The 20,778-nt window shown below is 53.9% G+C and overlaps 1 protein-coding gene across 6 annotated transcripts in view; it reads left to right on the top strand.

The window, feature by feature from the left end:
* ERC1 (ELKS/RAB6-interacting/CAST family member 1) overlaps positions 1 to 13,453 on the top strand; it is a 399,625-nt gene extending 386,172 nt beyond the window's left edge. For all 6 annotated transcript variants that reach the window (XM_082850733.1, XM_082850731.1, XM_082850730.1 and 3 more), the window contains one exon: positions 8,057 to 13,453. In XM_082850733.1, the coding sequence (XP_082706859.1) occupies positions 8,057 to 8,194 (138 nt within the window). In that variant the 3' untranslated portion in view covers positions 8,195 to 13,453. The remainder of the gene's footprint in view (positions 1 to 8,056) is intronic.
* The last annotated feature ends 7,325 nt before the right edge of the window (positions 13,454 to 20,778 follow it).

Raw genomic sequence — 20,778 nt, 5'->3', positions numbered from 1 at the left:
GCAATGGGAGAGGCCACGGCAGTGAGAGGCCCGCGTGCCGAAAAAGAAAAAAGAAAAAGAGAGAAAGGATTACAGTGCAGCCCATTTAAAAATTAGGTTTTAGAAGAATACTTAATCACATGAAAAACTATTTTTAGTCATTATTAAGTGAAAAGAACAGTTTATTAAACAGTATGAACACTATGAATTGATGTATAAGTAAAACATTCACAAAAAAGTGTTTATCAGGCATTTGCATGTTAGTCTGAAGCTCGGGAGAAAGAAGGGAGCTACAATTACACATACCTTGAAAATGGTTAAATTTAGGTCATATGAGGGTTATTATACTGTTTTGTTTTGTATATGTGTGCAGTTCTCTGCTAAATAAAAAGGTCTTACAAAACCCACCTGAAAAGAAATAATTAAGTTGGCAAAGAAAGTAGATTAAATGTGCTGGTTCACTAAAGCACGTAGAGCAGACCCGGCCGGGATCCATGTCCAGTAGGTTAGTTGCTATGATTATTGAACTTCATGGAGCGAGGATGGACAGGGTGACCCAAGGCAACAGAGGACAGTCTCCGTAGGCCTCAGGGAACCCCTGCGTGTCGGGCAGGAAGCAGAAAGGGGAGGGACAGCCGCAGGAGAAGGAAGAAACACACACACAGATGGACTAACAGACAGGTAGAGGAGAGCCAGGAAGCGCGGGAGGGAGAGTCCGGAGCAGGTGTCCCCAGGGCCAAGTGTCCAGGGGGGCTTGTGTTGGACGAAGACCAGCGGCCGACAGGTTGTGCTGTTAGGAGATCCCTGAGGTTCGGTTTGGTTTGGAGGTTTGACACCTACACAGCATACTACATGAGTCATATGTGTACAAGCCTGTGAGTTTACACGCCCGTGGAACGAGCACCGGGCACGAGAGGCAGGGCTGCTTTCCGGCCACAACTGCAGCCTCCCAGAGCAGCCCGCCTGCAGCACCACAGGCTGGTTTTGCCCATTTCTAAGCTTTATATGCCCAGACTCACCCAGCCTGAACTCTGCTGTCCGGCTTCCGTTCAGCACCACGTTGTGCGTGGGTGTGGTTCATCCGTTCTCACCGCTGACACTCCGCTGCGTGAATATCCACAGCTTATCAGTCGGTTGCTGAGGGACGTTCGGGTCACTCCCAGGACTGGGCTCGTCCTCTGAATTCTCTGTTCTGTTCCTGTGGTCTCTGTGTCTGTTCTTGTGCCAGTCGCAAGCTGTGTTAGTGACGGGAGCTTTGTGTTGTAGCGAGATTTCTCCACGATCGTTCTCCAGGATCGCTCGGGCTGCTCTGGGCTCTGCATTTCCTCTCACACTCTGAGTCAGCGTGTCAGTTACACACACACCTGCCGCGGTTGTGATTTGAATTACGCTGAATCCATGGGTAGTTTGGGCAGAACAAACAGTTTTACGATACTGAGTCTTCCAATCTGTCATCACGTCTCCCTCCATTTAAGAGCTGTGTTACTTCTCCAGATAATGTCGTGTGGTTTTCAGCGTAGAAGTCTTAGTTTAGCAGACTTTGGAGAGAGCAGTTTTGGTGAAATGGCAAAAACTAAATTCTGAGATGTTAAGGAGGGAAATGAGAAACAGAGGTAGCAAATGTAGACTGTTCTTTTAGATGTTTGATGGTGAAAGAAAGGGAAATTGGTCTAGCCTGTGAGATGCAGACTCAGAAAGTTTGGGGTGAGAGTGCCCTCTGAGGCTGTGGTCGAAGATCGGGGAGCGCAGAGGTTGGAAACAGAGTTAGTTGACGGCACAGAGACGTGGGAGGTGGTCAGGGTAGCCTGGAGAAGGAGGCAGAACAGCAGTGTCGTGGGGTCGTTTTGAGGTAGGCTGTGTCAGGCCTGCGTTACCGTAGTAATGAGTCCTCAGGCTCGCGGCTGCTGGCACCGGGAGCCGTCCTGAGCCGTGCCCTTTGCCACTGACAGCAGCAGGCCCACGTGCAGGACACTGCCCTCCCGGTCATCCTGACCCACATGTCCGAGCCCCTGTTTCTTTTAGCAGAGCCTGTATTCTGTTTTCTCTATCGGAGGCACATACTTGTACATCTCTTACTACAAGAGTCCCATCCTCCAGAGCATCTTAGTTCACTTAAGGTTGAATGGAAAGAGGCCCAAGACACTTGAGGAAGGTTTTGTGTTAGATATTCTGTATATGGAGGAAACGGAGATGCTGAGGTCTGGGATTTAATGCTTACATAACAGAAGGAGCTTGCGGGGTTCGTGGGAACAAGTTTGTTTTGAAGTTTAGTGGAAATTAATTTACTTGGAGATGTTTTTAGGGTTGTTGTTGTTTGTCTTTAGATGCAAAGCTTTCAGTACATACAGGGAAAATTGCATCTCTGTATCTAGCAGGGAGATTGTGTAAACCTACATGCTACGTATAATTATAATGTTTTTAAGAAAGTAAACAAGAAGACAGTGTTTTTCACTGTAGTACTTGCGGTGGTGGAACTGGCCTGCCAGTATTAGAAAGCAGAGAGTAGGATATGGAAGATCTCGTTGGATTACTCAGTCATATTTATATCCACCAAATTTGGATTTGTAGCTTTAACAAGGAAGGGAAGAGGGACAGAGGAGGATATAATTCATTGTGGCTAAGATGTAATAAGCATTTTCATTAAATCCCAAATATCACATGTGTGCGCGTTTTGGGAAGTTCTTTCCTGGTGTCAAGTCCAAGGGGCCCTTTCTTTGCCGGGGGGGGGGGGGCGGGTGAGGGATGGATAGGCAGACCTGAGGGTGGGAGCAGGGGTGGGGACAGGAATATCTTGAGTGAGATCTGAGAAATTAAGTTTCAGAAGCTGGAATATACCTTTCCCAGTTCATCCATGGGACCTGCCACGTCTGAAACCATGCAGAAGCTTCCGTTTTACACGCGCTGCGCATGCTAATGAAACATTTTAAAATCACGAGGTACTCATCCATCTCAAGATTTGTTTTCCCACCTGTGCTGTGTAATACAGCTGTCCAGAGCTGCTCCTTTGGTTTCTTCACATTGCCTTTCTTTCCTAAGTTGTCTGAAGGTTTAACCACATGTTCCCGACACATTCTGTGCTCCTCGGACTTCAGGATGACTAAAGCTTTGCATTTCAAAGTCAAAACAAAAATCCTCCTTTAAAAAGTAATTCCAGTTTCACAAGAAAGGCTGATCTTTGAGAGTTCTTTTTTTTCAAGACAGGAACTTATAATGGATCAAGTGCCAGTGAGGTCTCTCCCTGCTCAGCCGTGACCACGTTTAATGCTGCTTCCAGATAAAGTGCAAACCAGCCGTAACCCCTGGAGACAGGAAGGCCTGCGGGATGGAGAGCAGCTCCCACCAATGAAGGAACACTGCCTTCTCCAAACTTTTGATTCTTCTGACCCTCTCTGTGTTTAAACACCTTTTCCCAGGCAGACCATTCATTAGATGTTGGAAAAACCATAGCCTTATGGTCGACCTCTGCTTTTTTCCCCTGGTCTTCTTCCATCACTTCTGGCTCTGCGTCCTCCTCCAGTGCCGTCACCCTTCCCACTTCTGCTTAACCCCTTATGTTTGTGGGTCATAATCACATTCCCGCTCTCAGTCTCCGCTCCTCCAAGTCTCCTGTTTATTTCCTCTAACCCTGCGTCTTAGCTGTACCTGCCATCGTTCTCTTAACTTACGCCAGTTTGTCTCCGCTGTTCTGGTAAAGAGGTGCTCACCTCACTGAGAGCGTGGAGTGGCCTGGGGGGTCCTGGGGGCAGTGCCTGCGCCTGGCCAGCCTGGGGACACCTGGCGTTGCTTCTGCAGAGACCCAAACCTCGGGGACCAGCCAAGCGCATCTCCTCCTCCGTGCCTGGTCAGCTCTTACTGTTTGTCTGTTTGGAATGACCCTTTTTTCTGTCTTCTAACATCTACTGCCAACTCCCCTTTCTACCCAAGCTGAAGGCTGTAGCGCTCATTCATTCCTCTCTGTGGCCTTTACAGCACTTTGCATGCAGGACTCAGGCAGTATGCTTTCACAGTTTTTTTGAGGTATAATTCACACATCATACAATCCACCCGTTTACAGCGTACAATGTAATAGGGTTAGTGTGTTCTCAGAATTGTGCGACCATTACCACAATCAGCTTTCTAACATTTTCATCATTCCCTCTGATCACCCCGTCCCACCCCAGCCCTGGGCAACCACTGATCCGCCTTCTAACTCTGGATTTGCCTTGTCTGGACATTTCATAAAAATGGAGTCGTACAGTGTGGTCTTCCGTGACTGTCTTCTTTCAGTCCAGATAATGTGTTCATGGTTCATGTTGTAGCATGTATCAGAACTGCCTTCCTTTTCATGGGCGAATCAATCAATACTTTTTGAATGAATGTTTTTACATTTCTATTTTTTATATAAATTTATTTTATTTATTTACGTATTTATTTTTGGCTGTGCTGGGTCTTCGTTTCTGCGCGCGGGCTTTCTCTAGTTGCGGTGAGCGGGGCCTACTCTTCGTTGTGGTGCGCGGGTTTCTTGTTGCGGTGGCTTCTCTTGTTGCGGAGCACGGGCTCTAGGCGTGTGGGCTCAGTAGTTGTGGCACACGGGCTCAGTAGTTGTGGCTCGCGGGCTCTAGAGCGCAGGCTCAGTAGTTGTGGCGCACAGGCTTAGCTGCTCCGCGGCATGTGGGATCTTCCTGGACCAGGGCTCGAACCCATGTCCCCTGCATTGGCAGGCAGATCCTTAACAACTGTGCCACCAGCGAAGCCCCAGTATAATTTTTAAATTTAGATCTTTAGCCAGTTTTAAATTTATGTTTACGTATGACATGAGTAGGAATCTAACCACAGCTGGGCCCAGTTTTCCTAATACAGTTCATTGGTTTCAAATGCATCTTGATCATATTCTAAATCCCACTGATCTAATTGTATCAATGCAATGCTCTTCTAATTAGTGTGCTTTTATACTGTTTTATAATCTGGTAGGGCAAGTCCTACACCATTTTTCTTCCTTTAAAATGTTTTCTTGGCTCTTTTTATATATTTACACTTGAGGATAAATTGTAGAATCAGTTACCAAGGTTCAAAAAGAGCCTTTGGGATTTGGTTTGGAAATGTATTTAGAGTATATTTTTAGGTGAAAACAAAATCAGCTTATATATAGTCTATATAATATCATTGCCATTTTGTTTCTAAAATTACATGTATGTAAAATAAAACAAAGTCTCAAGGAATATATGACTATATATAGAAGTGGTTATCTCCTGATGCTAATATTATAGGTGATTTGGGGGGGGGTGCCTTTTTTTCTAAATTTTCTACAATGCATGTGTAATACTTTTTAAATCAGAAAAATAAAACCCTTGAAAAAATGTTGTTAAACTAAAATATATTCATTAGTAACTTCATGATTATCAACTTAACAGAACCCAAATTAGAATAAAAAATATTTCATGGGCAATAGCTACATGACTTGTGAAGACTCCTGGCTCAGAATATAAACCAAAGTTGTCCAGAGAATTCCTGGGAAGGATTAAGGTAAGAAACTGAAGCAGTACAACCTCATAACCTCCTCACTTACTTCAGCTGGTTGAAGAGACCTGAGAGCTGCAGCATTTTCACTGAGCAGTATTTCTGGGTTACGGCCTATGCGGCCGTGTTCATAAGGCCCCTTGCCTCTCTGGTTTCCCCGTTTCAGAGACTCTTATTCATATGATGCAGCCAGAGCTTGAGGTACACCAAGACTTCGTGTGGTCTGAATCTGGCCCTTGCACGTCCTGGTCTTTTAGCAACGTTTAGCAGAAAGAAGATTGCCAAATCTGTTCCCAGCTCTTTGCTATATTGATGTTTGAAAAAGCAGCGTAGTCATTCTTGGCTCAGAGCATCTAGGTTCTGTCAACAGTGTAATTGAAACTTGGATTCTTTTTGCATTTTAATCTACATGGTCTTTTCTGGGTAATCTTATCTGTTTAATAAAAACAACGGTAATAATAATGACAACAACATCTAACATTTCCCAAGCATTTTCTGTGTGTCTGGCATTGTACTGTACTTTATATGAATATCTCATTTATATATATATATATATATATATATATATATATATATATTAGTTTTGGCTGTGTTGGGTCTTCGTTGCTGCGTGTGGGCTTTCTCTAGTTGCAGCGAGCGGGGGCTACTCTTTGTTGCGGTGTGCGGGCTTCTCACTGCGGTGGCTTCTTTTGTTGCAGAGCGCGGGCTCTAGGTGCGTGGGCTTCAGTAATTGTGGCTCACGGGCTCAGTAGTTGTGGCTCGCGGGCTTAGTTGCTCCGCAGCATGTGGGATCTTCCCGGACCAGGACTCGAACCAGCGCCCCCAGGGAAGCCCCTAAACCCAATTTTTAATTTACTTCCTCTCCTAAAACCTGCTCTGCCTCCTGTATTTTCAGTCTTATTTGTCTGACTCTCTGTTCTCTCTCACATAACCCTGCCTCCTGCCAGTCCTGCCTTTGGAGAATCTCCCACCCACTTGGTCCCCCCCTGTTCCTGGGCCCACCTTAGGTTTAGTCCTGCTTCACTCTACCCGGGCTCGTGACAGTAACCTCCCTCGACATGTCCCTCCTTCCACTCAGACTGACATGCTTTATCTTCCCAGTGTCTTCTGAGAAAATGAAGGTAATCGCGTCACTCTGCTGTCTTAAAGGTCTCGGACTTGCTGCTGTTGTTGTCGTCCTTGTTGTTCTAACCAGATGAAATCCGAACCCCACAGCTCTGTGTATGCTGTCTGGCCCCAGTCTGGCCCTTCAGCTTCACCTCTGTCGTTCTGCACCCAGCCCCCTACCTGATGCTTCAGCTGCAGGGGAGGCTCACTCTCCCGAGGTCTGCACCAAGCCCCAAGGTGGCTCTGCGCGTCTGCACTTGCTTTATTGCTCGACCGCCTCTTCTGTCTCTGATCTCCTGGACACACCCCTGTTCGGGAACATCTCGGCTTCCTCCAGGGTGAAGCGGACATCCTCCTGTCTCCCCCGAAGCGTGTTCAGGCCTCGGTCGTGGCCCTTTCCCTGCTGGGTCATAATCGTCTGTGCACGTGCAGATCCGTTCATCTTTCAGCACCTAGCACATAGTAGGCCCTCAGTACATGCTGGTTCGGTGCCTCAAGGCATGTCAGAGACAGTGTTTAAAGCAATAGGAAATATACTTGTAAACAAACAGAGGAGTAGACGCGTCTCTCTTTGGCTCAGTCAGCAAGGAAGTGGCACGTGGCCGGTGGAGAAGCCTCCCTCAGGCAGGGACCAGGGTGCAAGACGAAGATCCTGCCTGATCACGTGTGTACCCCTCCCTCTCCTGGGCCTGTGAGTGATGGTGTCGCCCAGTGGGCGAATACTCCCGGAGCGCGAGCCCTGGGGTGGGAGCCCAGCTCTGCAGGTCACCCTCTCGGGGCCTTGGACCAGTCACTAACCTTCGTTTTCAGGAAGAGACATTTGATATTTACTTTTACACTTTCCTGATTGTTAATTTTGACACAGGAAGACTTCACATAGAAACTACCTCTTTTTTGTCATTTCTCTTTTCTTTTTTAGCTTTATTGAGCTAAGATTGACGAAATTGTAATATATTCAAGGTATACACCCTGATGGTGTGATGTACACAGACGTCATGAAGGGATTCTCCATCCTTTCGGTCGAGTTATCAACACATACGTCATCTCACGATTTCCTTTTTTTCTGTATGAGAACACTTAAGTCCTGCTCTCTTAGCGGATTTCAAGTCTGCAACACAGTGTTGTGGAGTCTAGTCATTGTGTTGTACCTTAGACCTCAGACCTCATTCATCTCATAACTGAAAGTCTGTCCCTTTCCCCACCCACTGCCGTTTCTCACACCCCCAGCCCCTGGCAGCTACCGTTCTATTCTCTGTGTCTCTGAATTTGATTTGACTTTTTTTCCCCCAGATTCCACATATAAGTGACACCGCGCAGTATGTACCTTTCTCTGTCTGGCTTATCTCACTGAGCACAATGCCCTCCAGTTTCATCCACGTTGTTACAAATGTCATCTCTTTGTTGGTGAACAACAATTCTTAACTCAGTGCCAGTAGGGTTGTTTTATTTTTCCTGAATCCGTCTCTCCTTGCAGCTTCAGAACGAGTTAGAGAAGGGTGAGCGGGACAACTCAGAGCTACAGGAGTTTGCCAACGCCGTCCTGCAGCAGATAGCAGACCGCTGCCCCGACATCCTGGAGCAGGTGGTCAGCGCCCTGGAAGAGTCATCGTGACCGTCTCCGTGGGGAGCGGCCAGCCCAGTACCGTAGCCCGCTCGATGAGCCCAGGAGCCGAGGAGGGAGAAGCACGAGGAGCGAGGAGAGGGCGCTCAGACGGCTCTTGGCAGCAAGCACACACTCCAGACTCTGCCCTGTCTCGGTTAGTCCCGCGAGTGTGGCTCCAGCACCGTTTCTGCGTCTGTCCTCCTGTCTTCCACTGTTGTCTCTGCGCTAATTGTCCTGCTGTCCAGGCCGGGTGAGTGGCCGAGCCTCCGTGGAGAGCTGCCATCCAGCCATCGGCAGTGACACCGTGGACGCGGGCGGCTGTGCCCTGACAGAGGGACACGGGGCAGAGCCCTCCTCCCTTCTGTCCGTGGCGTGAGAACTAGGTCTGGACTCTGCAGAGCTCAGCTCACCGAGAGACGCCTTCCCTGCAGACCAGGGCGCCGCGTGTTCTAATGTCACAACAGGTGCTTTCTCGTAAAAGGGTGAAAAAGACAAAAAACAATCTCAAAAAGAGTATTAAAAAAGGAGACGGCGGGGAGAGAGAACAGGACAGAGAGCCGACCGGCTCTTCTCTTTCCCATCCGTCCTGGTTACTCTCCACCAGGGCCGTCTGTGCGGGACTGCGGGCAGGCTGCGCCGGGGCTTGGAGATCCTGGCCTCCGTGCCGCACTGGTGCCTGCGCTTCTCCTAGCCTCTGGGGCGAGTCCCTCTTGTTGAGGACCTTGGTGTGTCAGATCACATCTGTCACTGAAAGAGAAGAGGGCAGTGTGGTCACCCCCGCAGCTCTGCTTCTGTGGAAGGCGACCGGTCCTCGGGGTCAGGCCGGCTTCTCCCAGACACCTCCCTCGTCAGCAGTCTAGGTCCCAAAGCATGCTTCTGCCTCACCCCACCGCCCGTGCCCCACGCTCAGGCGGCCCAGCCTCCCCCCTTCAGCTTTCCTGCTGAACCAGAGCTTCTGCTTCGGATGAGTGTTTCTCTTCCCACGCGCATCCCTTCCCCCTTTCTCGCATTCGGATAATCGCTATGAAGTGCCTCCTGTGTGCAAGCCGCTGTCGGGCACCCATCCTGGAAGAAAGCCTGTCTGCGGGGGGCGAGGGCAGTCGAGGATTCTGTGAGACCCACCTGGTCCAGTCAGAGGGGCACCCATCCTGGAAGAAAGCCTGTCTGCGGGGGGCGAGGGCAGTCGAGGATTCTGTGAGACCCACCTGGTCCAGTCAGAGCAGTAAGAGGCACACCCTTCCCCTCCCCCACCTTAATAGAAGGTATCTCTTCCAGAAAAATCTTCCACAGATCAGCATTTCTCGTTATAATGGAATTTATGGGTCTTGGGGGGCAGAGAGCTGAGTCACTTACTCGCCTGCAGAATCCCATCTGGTGACTTGGGGTTCGGGGTTTTGTCCCCCTGAGAGAGTGTACTGTTTAATGGGCTGCAACGGTGGATGTTTTCTCTAGACATCCAGGTGCACCTTGTCGAACTCAGCCAGGTCCATGTTGCAGAACAGAAAATTGACCCCAAAGTTGCAAATCCCGTGGAAGGTGTGGACGTCTTCCCCAGGCGTAGATAATGGCAGCCTTAAACGTCAGGCAGCAGGAAGTAGATCACTTCACCCAGCTCTGTAGCCCCTTGACCACCTCTCTGGCCAGACACCCACCAGACGCTCACATCCTGGTAAGAGTTGCTGGGCTCGATGGGTCTGTCCTGCGTTTTCTCCTTTCTCCTCCCCAAGTTCTCCGATGCTGCCTGTTAGGTCCTCACAGCCATCAGTCCTGTATCTTCCCGCCAGCAGCCTGTGACTGTACCATTAACTTATATGGTCACATCTCCAGCTGCCCCGACTCCCTGTGAGAAGCTGTCGAGTACTCCTTACCGAAGGTTTAAATGGACTCTGCTCATCAATTTCTTACTGAGATGCTTCCTGATAGCCAGGCTGGCTGGAGAGGGGGTGCAGCGGAGGTTAGACAGCAAGTGGTGACCGTTTGTGGTCAATTACCTCAGTCCCGTTTGTTTACGGCACTGCCCATAAATCATGTAGAAAGCCCCCAGGATTTTAGGGCTGGAGTCCGGGAATCTCACACTGTCCACCACAGAGCAAGAACTGCGGTAGAAGGACACCCTCCCCGGGACCACAGCAAACAGGGAACAGGACCCAGAGGCCACGTGCAGAGCAGCGGCGGGCCTGGCCGGCTTCTCTCTAGCTGGTCTCCCGGGTCCCGCTGATTCCACGTCACCCATCAGATGCCACCCCTGCCACCTGCCCTCCTGCCTGCTCTCCTTCCTGCGGCTTCCCCTCCAGGGCCTTACGGGATTCCTCTGGGCAAGTGCTCCTGAGAAGAGCGGTTTCTGGGCAGACGCCTTCCGTCTGCCTCTGAAGCGCAGCGGGACTCTCCTCGGTGCTTCCTGGGTGGTCATCCTGGCATCTCAGATGGTTCTGGGGGCTGTTGGGTCCTGGATGAAAGTCGGCTCTGGCTAAAGTTTAGTAGTGAACAAGGACCTGCCTTTATACCACAGGCAAAGTTAACATAGTTTTTAGCATTTAGAGTGTCTTACGAAGTTTAGGTCATTCACTGAGCCAACATTTGCTAAATGCACAATTCCCATCACACGGGATCTGTCATTCCGTGACCTCTTCTGATATTCATGGTTTCACAAGTTCATGCAGCTGCTACCGAGGATCTGTAACCTTGAAAACTCACTGCGGGTTACCTGTGATGCTCACCAAACTCCTCCATCCCACTGGCAAGTCTCGTTCCCCTTAGCACCTGCGGCTCTGTACCCAGATCAAAGTCATCATGAAGGGGGAAGCAAGAGGGAGAGTGGGTGGCATCCGCCCTGGGGCTCAGGACAGAAGAAGGACAATGCGACCGTGTCCTCTTCCCATGTACCTCCATCCCAAGCATTCACTGAGCTCTTGATGCAGTGTCTGGACTGAGATTTGCAAGGACTTGGATACCGTTTGAAATGGAAAAGATTTTAAGTGGGCTTTAACATGTGAAGAAATGGGAATGGGAATCCCCAAATCCATCTCGGCTCTAACCTTGACCGTGTACCTTACCATCCGAAGGCGCCTCTCTTCCTGACACTTGGGCTTTAGAAATACTAGTGAAGCAGACGGAACCCGAGGCACCTCCAGTGTGGTTGGAGGCAACGGGGCTCGGCCCTGTGTGTCCATAAAGGCCTGTTGGGTTTTCTCCAGGAGCCACCGGCTCACCCGCTCCTCAGAGGGAGAGGAGAAGAGGAGGTCGTCTCCAAGTTTTGGCCGATGGCTGGTGGTCAGGATCGGCATTGGGATTGGCTGCTGGAGCCCTGCTGATCCCGCCCGCGCGCCCTCCTGTGGAGCCCACTGTGTAAGCACAGGCCCACGGGTGGCCTTGGGGCCGTTGAGGCAAGAGCAGCGGAGGAGGGCGTGGCCGTGCAGACGTGGCCCTCGAGTGGTTTTTCCCGAGTCCCCACGGACCCTGCGTCCCGCCCCCGCAGCTTCGTCTCCCACCGGCGGGAGCCCAGGGCTGCGGGAGGGGAGGGGAGGGCGTGGGGGGCCGGGGGAGCGGGCAGCTGGGCCGAGCAGACCTGGGCGCACCCGCACTGCCGGCCCCGGCTTCTTGGCAGGGACGCACCGTCAGATAAGTGTCTTCAGAGGAATCTGGTGTTTCCCCCACGTGAACTAAGGGAACATTTGGGCAAGAAGAAGACATCCAGGGGAATCCTTCTGAACAAAATGGCTGTCTTACTCTTTTTAAGCAAAACTTTCCAAACTTTTTAGTGTCAAAACTGTAACCAAGTGTCTCCTGGGTTTTTCCAACGTGTTTGGCGAGTGCTGTGACCCTGTTGTAGGTATTTCTCCTCCTGACTCTTGGGGGAGAGGTGGTTTTAGGGATTGATTTGGGGGGAGTGGTTTTTTGTCCCACACCCACCTCCTCTTTTGTTTCTCTGCTTGTCGATGTTGTCTGTGTGGTTCAGAGAATTGGGGCGGTTACCTTGTGTCCACTGTTGAGATTATTAAGATATTACAAAGTAGTTGTAGGACTGAAAAATTAAAGAGCTGTGTTTTTAAAAATCCCTCCAATATCATGTTAATAAAGGAATTCAAGCTATGGGGCAGCCAGGCTCCTTCCATCCCCCCGAGTTGGCTGGGATGGAAGCTGAGCTGGCCTCTGGGGAAACACGGTGGCCATGGTCCAGGCAGGCGACCACCCAGGGAAGGAGGCAACCGCTGAGTTAGGGGAACAGGCTCCTGGGCCCCGGTTTGCCCGTCCACCTTCAGGACCTCTGCGGGGTGTTTCCAGATCTGTGAGCCCACACTGGCCGCAGCCCCGTGCGCCGGATGCTGTGTGGTCACTTGGGCCTGGCGCCGGACCTCTTCCTGCCCACTTGGTGCTATATCATCCCGTGGCCCATCCAAGACGGGCCGAGCCCCGGCCAGCCTGGAGCCTATGATCTGGATGGGGGAGTCCTCCTCAGAGCCCAGTTCCTTTGGCTTCAGTTCCTGGATCCTTTCCCTGAAAGCTTTTTAGAGCCCAGGTCTCCCAGGCCCAGGCCATCCGTCTGGGCCCTAGCAGTGGCCTGGCCAGGAAAGGAGGTGGCCCCTGCCAAAGCCAGAGAGCCCCCCCGGGCTGGGGCAGCCCCCCACCCTCCCACAGCAGTATTGTGCTCTCCGCCTCGGCCCGGTGGACCCCTGGGGGCGGCCCGGGGCCTTCGAGCCCAGCGGGTGTGCGGCGGGCTCCCGCTGCTCCAGAGGGAGAGCTGCCCTTTGGTGAGGCCCCAGGGCGCCGGGCACTGACCCCCTGTAGCTTGAGTTCCTTCTGGCAGCAGTAGCTGCTGAGGGGTGGGGTCTGTGAGCGAACGCACCGCTGCCTCCAGCTGTGCACCTGCCCCGTCGTGCGGCTGACACGATCATGACGTTACAGAGAAACTGAGAGTCGGATTTGCCTTGATAATTATTGTAAACGCTTTGTTCGTTTTTTCCTTTTTACTCACAAACTAAATCCATCAGGAAATTGTAAAGTTACTTAAAGATCACGCGCTGTGTCTTTCTTTGAGCCTCGTGCAGTCCGCTCATCCAAGTGGAATGTGTCCTCAGAAGCTGTGCAAAGCAGGAGAGGCCCGCGGTCCCCACGAGGTCAGCCCCACTCGGGGTACCAGGGATGCAGGGATGCCCGGGTCAGGGGAGGGAGGAAGAGTGGACAGCACCCTGGCCCTGACGCGGAGAAGGGGGCGCCCCTCTGGGTGCCCACCTGGACCCCAGCTTGGCAGCCCCCTCGTTGTGTTTCACAGTCCGCACACCAAGGCCCAAGCCCCTGTCCCCGATTCAGCTCTAACGATTCCAGGGCTTAGAACAAGTGCCCACAGGGCGGGCGCGGCTTCAGAGGGTCTGGTTCAGGGGGGGCTGGAGCTCCCCTGGGACGTGCACCCATGTGTAGACTCAGAGGTGTGAGCTGAGTCAGTCGACAGAAGGCGGGTACCAGGAGGACCAGGCCGCCGAGAGCGTCTGCTCAGGAAATCTCCAGCTCTGGCATTTGTCTTGGTCCTGGTGCTCAGGGAGAAATTATTCTGGGCGCTCTGGTGAGAGCTGGTTTTCTGCTTCGCTTGTTTCCGTCTCCCACGTGGGGCTGGCCTGCTCTCGTGCGGGTCCTGCGGCCCCCGACCCGGGCGTCGGCACTGGGGGCCGAGTGCCGCCCCCCCGTAGCCCTGCCACGCCCGGCTCTGCCCGGCCTCACCCCCTCCAGCCTGGGACGCGGCGCTGCTCACAGGGCTGAAGACCCGCTGCTGCCCGTCCTTCCCTTGTGAAGCGGGAACAGTTTTGCTGGCAGGATGCGGATTTTGCTGCATGTAATCACCAGCATGAGCAGGTGTGTCCACGGCCAGCCGTCAGGTGGCAGTGGTCGCGGTCCCAGGGTTTTCCATTCATCCTGTCTCACTGCTGCTTGTTGCACCCCGTGGTCACCAGCTCAGCTGCAGACAAAGGGATGCAGAGACCCCGAGGTTTAAGGAAAATACGTGAGAGGAGAAGTTTCAGTGGAGAATTCCGTCCATTCACTTGGTTTTTCTCTGGATCCGGAGAAGATTGCGATTGTTTGGAGCATCTCGGGCTGACCCAAAGACAGTTAGGGGCTGGTTAGACCCTGGGTGAGGGGCCATTCTGAGGACGCTGGCTTGAGATCCACACGCTTTCCCAGGTGTCCGGGGGGACCCTGGACTCGCAGCCCGGAGCCTCGGCCGCCCTCGACCTCATCTCCCAACCTTCTCTAGGTCACAAGCTGTAACGGGGATAATGATGATCCTGTTTCACCTGTTTGAAAGCTGCTTTAAGAGTGGGAAGCATAGAATTGCTTTCTTCACGTCCGCGATTTGCTTTAAGATCCTCCAGCCCGTGTGCCGCGGAGGCAGTGGTGAGCAAGATGTGGACACGGGGAGACGGGCTGTGAGCCATTGTCCAAGCCGGGCGTTGGGCACCCAGCTCCTCACACTGCTCTGTCCACCGCGTGTGTCTTCTTAAACATTCACACCCTGCAGCGGTGCTTCCCCCAAGACCCCCGGATCCCTCACCCACGCTCAGCGGCTCAGCTGCGGGCGCCCGGGGCCGTGGCCTGGGCGCCAGTTCAGGACTCGGCGCATCACGTGTTTGTCTCGTGGCACCTTCGTGGCCGTCGCGTGCGGTAGGTCCTCTTGCCCCGTTTCACAGGTGAGCCCAGGGCGGCCACACAGCTTTCCCAGGGCCGTGCGCTCGTCCACGGCGGGGCTCTGTCTCCAGAGCTGTGCTCTCCACCCCCGTCAGTGGCCACCTCTCTGGGCGTGCGGGGTCCACGGGGGTGGGGTGGGGAGGGGAGGTGGGCAGAGGAGGGCAGGCCATGCTCCTCACAGGCCTCAAGTTTGACCTTGGAAGACAGTTTTGCCAGCAGAGGGGTTCAAGGATGAGGGGGAGGCAGGAAGGGACACGGGCGAGTGGTCTGGTGTCCCCAGGGCAAGGTCACTCGCTCGGCTGGAGGGCACGGCGGGGCCCAAGGTCAGTGCCCGGAGGCCTGCGATGCCCTGGAGAGGAAGGCCTGCTAGGGAGCGTGGCACACGCGCCCAGGTCCCCCCTGCAGCCACCGCGGGGAGCTGACCGGGGAAAGGCAGCTGGGTGTCTGGGCTGGGAGGGAGCAGTCCGCCAGCCCGAGGCTGTGGGACGCGCTGGGAGGAGGCTGGGCCCGGGTCCCGGTTACACAGCAGGGAGTGAGGGGCCTAGGGGTTGACCCCTGTCGGTGTCCCCAGCCTCCCTCCCTGTCCTCTGAGTGGCTCATGGCCAGTCCAGGGCTCAGAGCCAGGGAGGCGCTGAGGATGTGGGGACACCTCCCCTGGCTGGAGGGTTTGGGGCATCGAGGCCAGTGGGGGTTCAGAGGGTAGAGGGGAGCCACGCTCTCACCAGCAGGAACCGGGCGGGGGGCCCCCCGGGGACCTGGGCCAGGAGGGACGCCCTGCCTTCCCGCCGCCATCCATACGGCACCTGGCACCCGCTGCCTGTCCTGGGCGTCCCCAGGTTGCCTGTGCCTGAAGGCACGTGCTCTGCGGTCCCGGGAGGGCGAGGACAGCATCCACCCATGAATTTATTTCTCAGGATTCCCGTCGGGCTTTGGCGGGAAGCTGCGGGCGGCATCCCTGCCTGGAGCTTGGGTGGGCAACGGGTGGCCTCCCGAGCTCGACGGCAGGGCCTCCACGCCCGGACAGCTCGCGGAGGAGGGCGGCTGGAGGGCTCGGTCAGGCTCTCCTTGGGTTGTCACCATAGTGCGGACGTCAGGATGAGCCACCTGATGCTTTAGGGAAAAAGAAAACTCGAGTAGCCACTCAGCCTTCCTGTCCGGGGGGCCACTGAGGGACCGAGTCTCCGGGCTGCCCGGCCCCTCCCCACGCTTGGCCTCTGCGGGGCCTGTGGAGGTATGGGGAGCAGTATCCCCACCCTGCTGGACGGTGGGCAACCAGGGCAAAGTAGGGCTTGGCCCGTGGGGCCCTTGGCCGTGAGCGGGAAGGCCGGTGTGCCGGGAGTCGGAAGACGGGGTCTCCGTCCGGTCTGTACTGCGGGTCAGGTGTGTGGCCCTGGAGGGTCCACCTGGCTTCTCTCACCTTCAGTTTCCTCATTTTTAAAATAGAGGTAAGGATGCCCACTCCCACAGATGGGGGACACGGGACCTGGAGTGGGAAGTCTTCTGCGGGGGGTCACGGGCCTCTTCACCTGCCCTGTTCCAGGCCCCTCCATCCTGGCTGCAGTGCCCTCCCCCAGGGGCGTCAGATGCCAACAAGCAGGTTGCTTCCGCTGTAGAGGGAAACGCGCCAGATGCCAACGTGCCTGCCTCATCAGCCGTGGCCGTGCTACCCTCCCACGGGGCTGGGCTCCTGAATGCGGACTTTGTCCCATTTGGCAAAAGGGACCTGGGAGACTGGAGCCTGATGCCGGGTCCCTGAGCCAGGACGTCACGCCGTGGGCTCCAGCCCGCAGCCCCCGACGTGGACCGGAACCTGCGGGAGGTGCGGTGTCCCCATCCAAGACGGCAGCTGAGCCCGCTCCCCTGCCCGGGCCTGCGGCTGGAAGGACCCCGAGGGCAGGCGTGCGGCTCCTCCTTCTCTGGGGCCCCTGCATGCAGTGGCGCATACCTGTGCTCACACTGGGACTGCCGTGCACTCGGCGGCCTCCCACGAGCCTTGACTCCAGGACCATCCCACAGCGGGCCCGGTTCCGGCCCGTGTGGCTGCAAGTGTACTGGCCGGGTGGCTGTCAGGAGGAGACCTGTCTGCCCCCTGCCCAGTCACAATCCTGCCTCCAGGCTGGGAGGGGGGCAGCTGGGACTGAGCCTGGAGCCCCGGAACCCTGCTGAGGGCCTTGCCGTGGCCTCACCATCGGCTCCCCTGGGACCGGGTCCTCTGGGGCCTTGAGACTTTCCTTTCTTTCCAGCAGCTTCTGAGGAGTCTGACGAGGCTCCTTCCTGCGTCGCCAACCGCGGCGGGTAGAGACCCGGAGCCTACGGCAGGGTCGCTTCTTCAGAGGAGGGTCTTCGTGCTGAAGGCTTGTTTGATGTTCGGGGAAGTTGCCAGGGACTGCGGTGGCAGCCAGTCTCTCTAAAGGTTCCTCCCCTCCCCCTGAGCGTGTGCATGTGGATGTGTGTGCGCGTGTGTGTACGGACAGCCACCCAACCAAACTGCGTGTTCGCACGCACACGTACCCACAGGCTTTGGCCCAGAGGGTCTCCCTGCCATGAAGGAAATGAGTAAACAAATTCCGCATTTTTGTTCCCCTCGGAGGCCTGCAAAGAAGGTGTCAAGAGGCAAGATTTAAATCATAAACTATTAAAAGCCCAACGGCCCAACGTGCAGCTGTGGCCAACTTGGACCGTGTCTGGGGCAAGGCTCCGGAGCTGATCCGGAAGGCATCCGAGGGGGAGGACGCGGCCGGGCAGGAGCGCGGGGCGGCCCGCGTGCAGGGATCCTCCCCTCCGCGCGCCCTCACGCTCCCTCCTCAGCCTCCCGGACTCAGAGCCCCAGCTGTGGGCAGCCGGGTGGCTTGCAGGGCACTCTCCTGGCCCGACGCCGGGGTTCACGTCTGTGTCTCACCAGCTCTTCCGGGGGCCCCTGTGAGGTCTGCATCCAGGTTTGCATCAGTTGCCGTTGCGGGGGGTGACTCACGTCCCTGGGGCAGCCCCCCGGCCCGCCAGCTCCCACCACACAACCAAAGTGGTTTGTGGTCGTCCTGCCGGGTGGCCCCCTGTGAGTTTAAGAAACGAGACTGAGAAAGGAGTTACTTGTAGAGCACATGCGGTGCCCTCGGTCGCCCGGCTGCAAGCGGAGGGCAGGAAGGGGCCGCTGATTAAGTGCGTGCGATGAGCTGGACGCCAAGCCAGCCCTGGCCACGCGACGGACCGGGGTCCCATCTGCGTTTCAGACGGATGCGGCTCACATCTGTTCTCTCATCAGCGTACCCTCTGCATACAAGAGTGTCCGCATCCTAGGTGCTCGATAAAACCGCACTCCACGAATGGATGGGAAGGAAACAGAGCTCAGAGCGGGATGCCGCATACACGGGCTCACGCAGCCCGGCTGCGGCCAGCTGGGTAGACCCCCGGGGCTGCCTGGCTCCCGGCCTGGCTCCACCTCTCCTGCCTTCCAGGCTCTTCTGCCTCTTCTCTGGGTATAGCTTGTGGGGCTCTTTCAAAGGCTACCGGCAAGTGATATGGCAATTCCCTCCGAAATTAAACTAAACTAACTACCAGATGACCTGGCAGCTCTACTTCTGGGTCTATACCCCGGAGAACTGAGGGTCTTCAAGAGACGCCTGTACACGCACGTTCGTGGCAGCATATTCACAAAAGCCAAAAGGTAGAAGCGATACAAGTGTCCATCGATGGGTGAACAGCTGAAACAAAGTATCCATAAGATGGAATGTTATTCGGCCTTAAAACAAAAAGGAAAGAAATCCTGACACAGGATACAACACGGAGGAAACTTGAAGACATTATGCTAAGTGATTAAGCCAGACCCCAAAGGACAGATATGGTGTGACTCCTTATGGAGGTCCCTAGAACAGGCAAGTTCACAGGAACAGAAAGTAGGAGCGTGGTTGTCAGCGGCGGGAGGAGGGGGATGGGAAGTTAGTGTTTACCGGGGACAGTCTCAGTTTGGGAAGACGAAAAAGTTCTGGATGTGAACCGTGGTGATGGTCACACACAATGTGAATGTACTTAATGCCGCTGAATTATGCACTAAAAAATGGTTAAAATGGTAACATTTATGTAAATTTTATCACAGTAAAAAAATTAATTAAAAAAGAAATACAGACAGAATGTAGAATGGAGTTTTTGTTGGGGATGACGTGAAACTTTTGAGTGTAGATCGTGGTGATGATTGTTCAACACTGTGAATTCAGTGTCACTGCGTTGTGTACTTACCAACAGTTAAAATCAAAAGTGTTATATGTTCTTTTGTTTGTTTGTTTGCGGTACGCGGGCCTCTCACCGTTGCGGCCTCTCCCGTTACGGAGCACAGGCTCTGGACGCGCAGGCTCAGCGGCCATGGCTCACGGGCCCAGCCGCTCCGCGGCATGTGGGATCTTCCCGGACCGGGGCACGAGCCCGCGTCCCCTGCATCGGCAGGCGGACTCGCAACCACTGCGCCACCAGGGAAGCCCCTCGGTCTGTAACCTTTGAGAATGGCTTTTCTCAGCAGAACGTCTTTGAGATCCACCCAGATTGTTGCACGGATCAGTGTTGGTTCCTTTTGGTCACTGAGTGGTATGGACGGGCCACGTTTTGTTCACACACTGACCTGTTGAAGGACATGTGGGCCGTTTCCAAGTCTGGGCTGTTACAAATAGAGCTGCTATGAACTTCCAGGTACAGGTTCTGTGGGAGCGCAAGTTTTCATTTCTCTGGGATAAAGGCCCAGGTGTGCGAATGCCAGATTGTACGGTGCGCATGTTTAGTTTTTAGAGAAACTGCCAGACTCTTTTCCAGAGAGGCTGCTCCATTTTGCATTCCCACTGGCAACTTATGAGAGAGCCAGCTTCCCACAGCCCCACCGGTGTTTGGTATTGTCGCTCTGTGCATTTTAGCTGTTCTCGTGGGCCTGGGGCGACACCTCGCCGTGGATTTCAGGCGTGTTCCTGGTGGCTGGTGATGAGCACGTTGATTTTTGTATGATGTTGGGGCTCACGTTTTCAACCTAGGGGTGCCCAGTGGCCCCAGCACCCCTTGCTGAAAAGACTGTTCGTCCCACTACCACATGTAGAACGGATGGCTGGTGGGAAGCAGCCGCGTAGCACAGGGAGATCAGCTCGGTGCTTTGTGACCACCTAGAGGGGTGGGATAGGGAGGGTGGGAGGGAGACGCAAGAGGGAGGAGATATGGGGATATGTGTATACGTATGGTCGATTCACTTTGTGATCCAGCAGAAGTTAACGCACCATTGTAGAGCAATTATACTCCAATAAAGATGTTGGAAAAAAAAAAAAGACTGAACTGCTGGGGACAACCGTCCCCCCAGTGAGCTGCCTTTGCAGCTTTGTCAACAGCATTTGGGGGTGTTTGTGTGGGTCTGTCCCCAGGCTCCGCACCCTGTTCCACTGACCTGTCTGTCCTTCCATGAAGCCGTGCTGCCTTGATTACTCCAACTATATTGTAAGTTTTCACATCAGGTACAGTAATTCTTCCCAATTTATTCTTCCAAACTGAATGGATTTTAAGACAGTATCCCCCCTAGATTCCATTCTAGGCTGAGACAAGCCCAGGAAATTTCAACACAAATTGGGTGATTTGGGAAATGTTTTAGGACTCTGGGAAAAGGTGTGTTTTTCCCCACAAGAATGGATGGACACATTTCCTCTTTTTCTTTTCTTGTTTTTTTTTCTTATTATGGTAAAATATAAATAACATGAAATTTACCATTTTAACCATTTTTAAGTGTCCAGTTCAATAGTGTTAAGTACATTCACACTGTTGTGCAGTCATCCGTCTCCAGAACTTCTTCATCTTCCCCAACTGAAGCTCCGCCCCCATTAAACAGCAAAGGGGCCTGCCGCCCCTCCCCCAGCCCCGGTAAGCACTAGTCTACTTTTTGTCTCTACGTATTTGACTCTTCT

This window comes from Leucopleurus acutus (genome assembly GCF_964270905.1).
Source record: "Leucopleurus acutus genome assembly, chromosome: 11".
Classification (NCBI taxonomy): Eukaryota; Metazoa; Chordata; class Mammalia; order Artiodactyla; family Delphinidae; genus Leucopleurus; species Leucopleurus acutus.
Note: the sequence above shows the minus strand (reverse complement) of the source record. Positions and strands in the feature narration are given on the sequence as shown.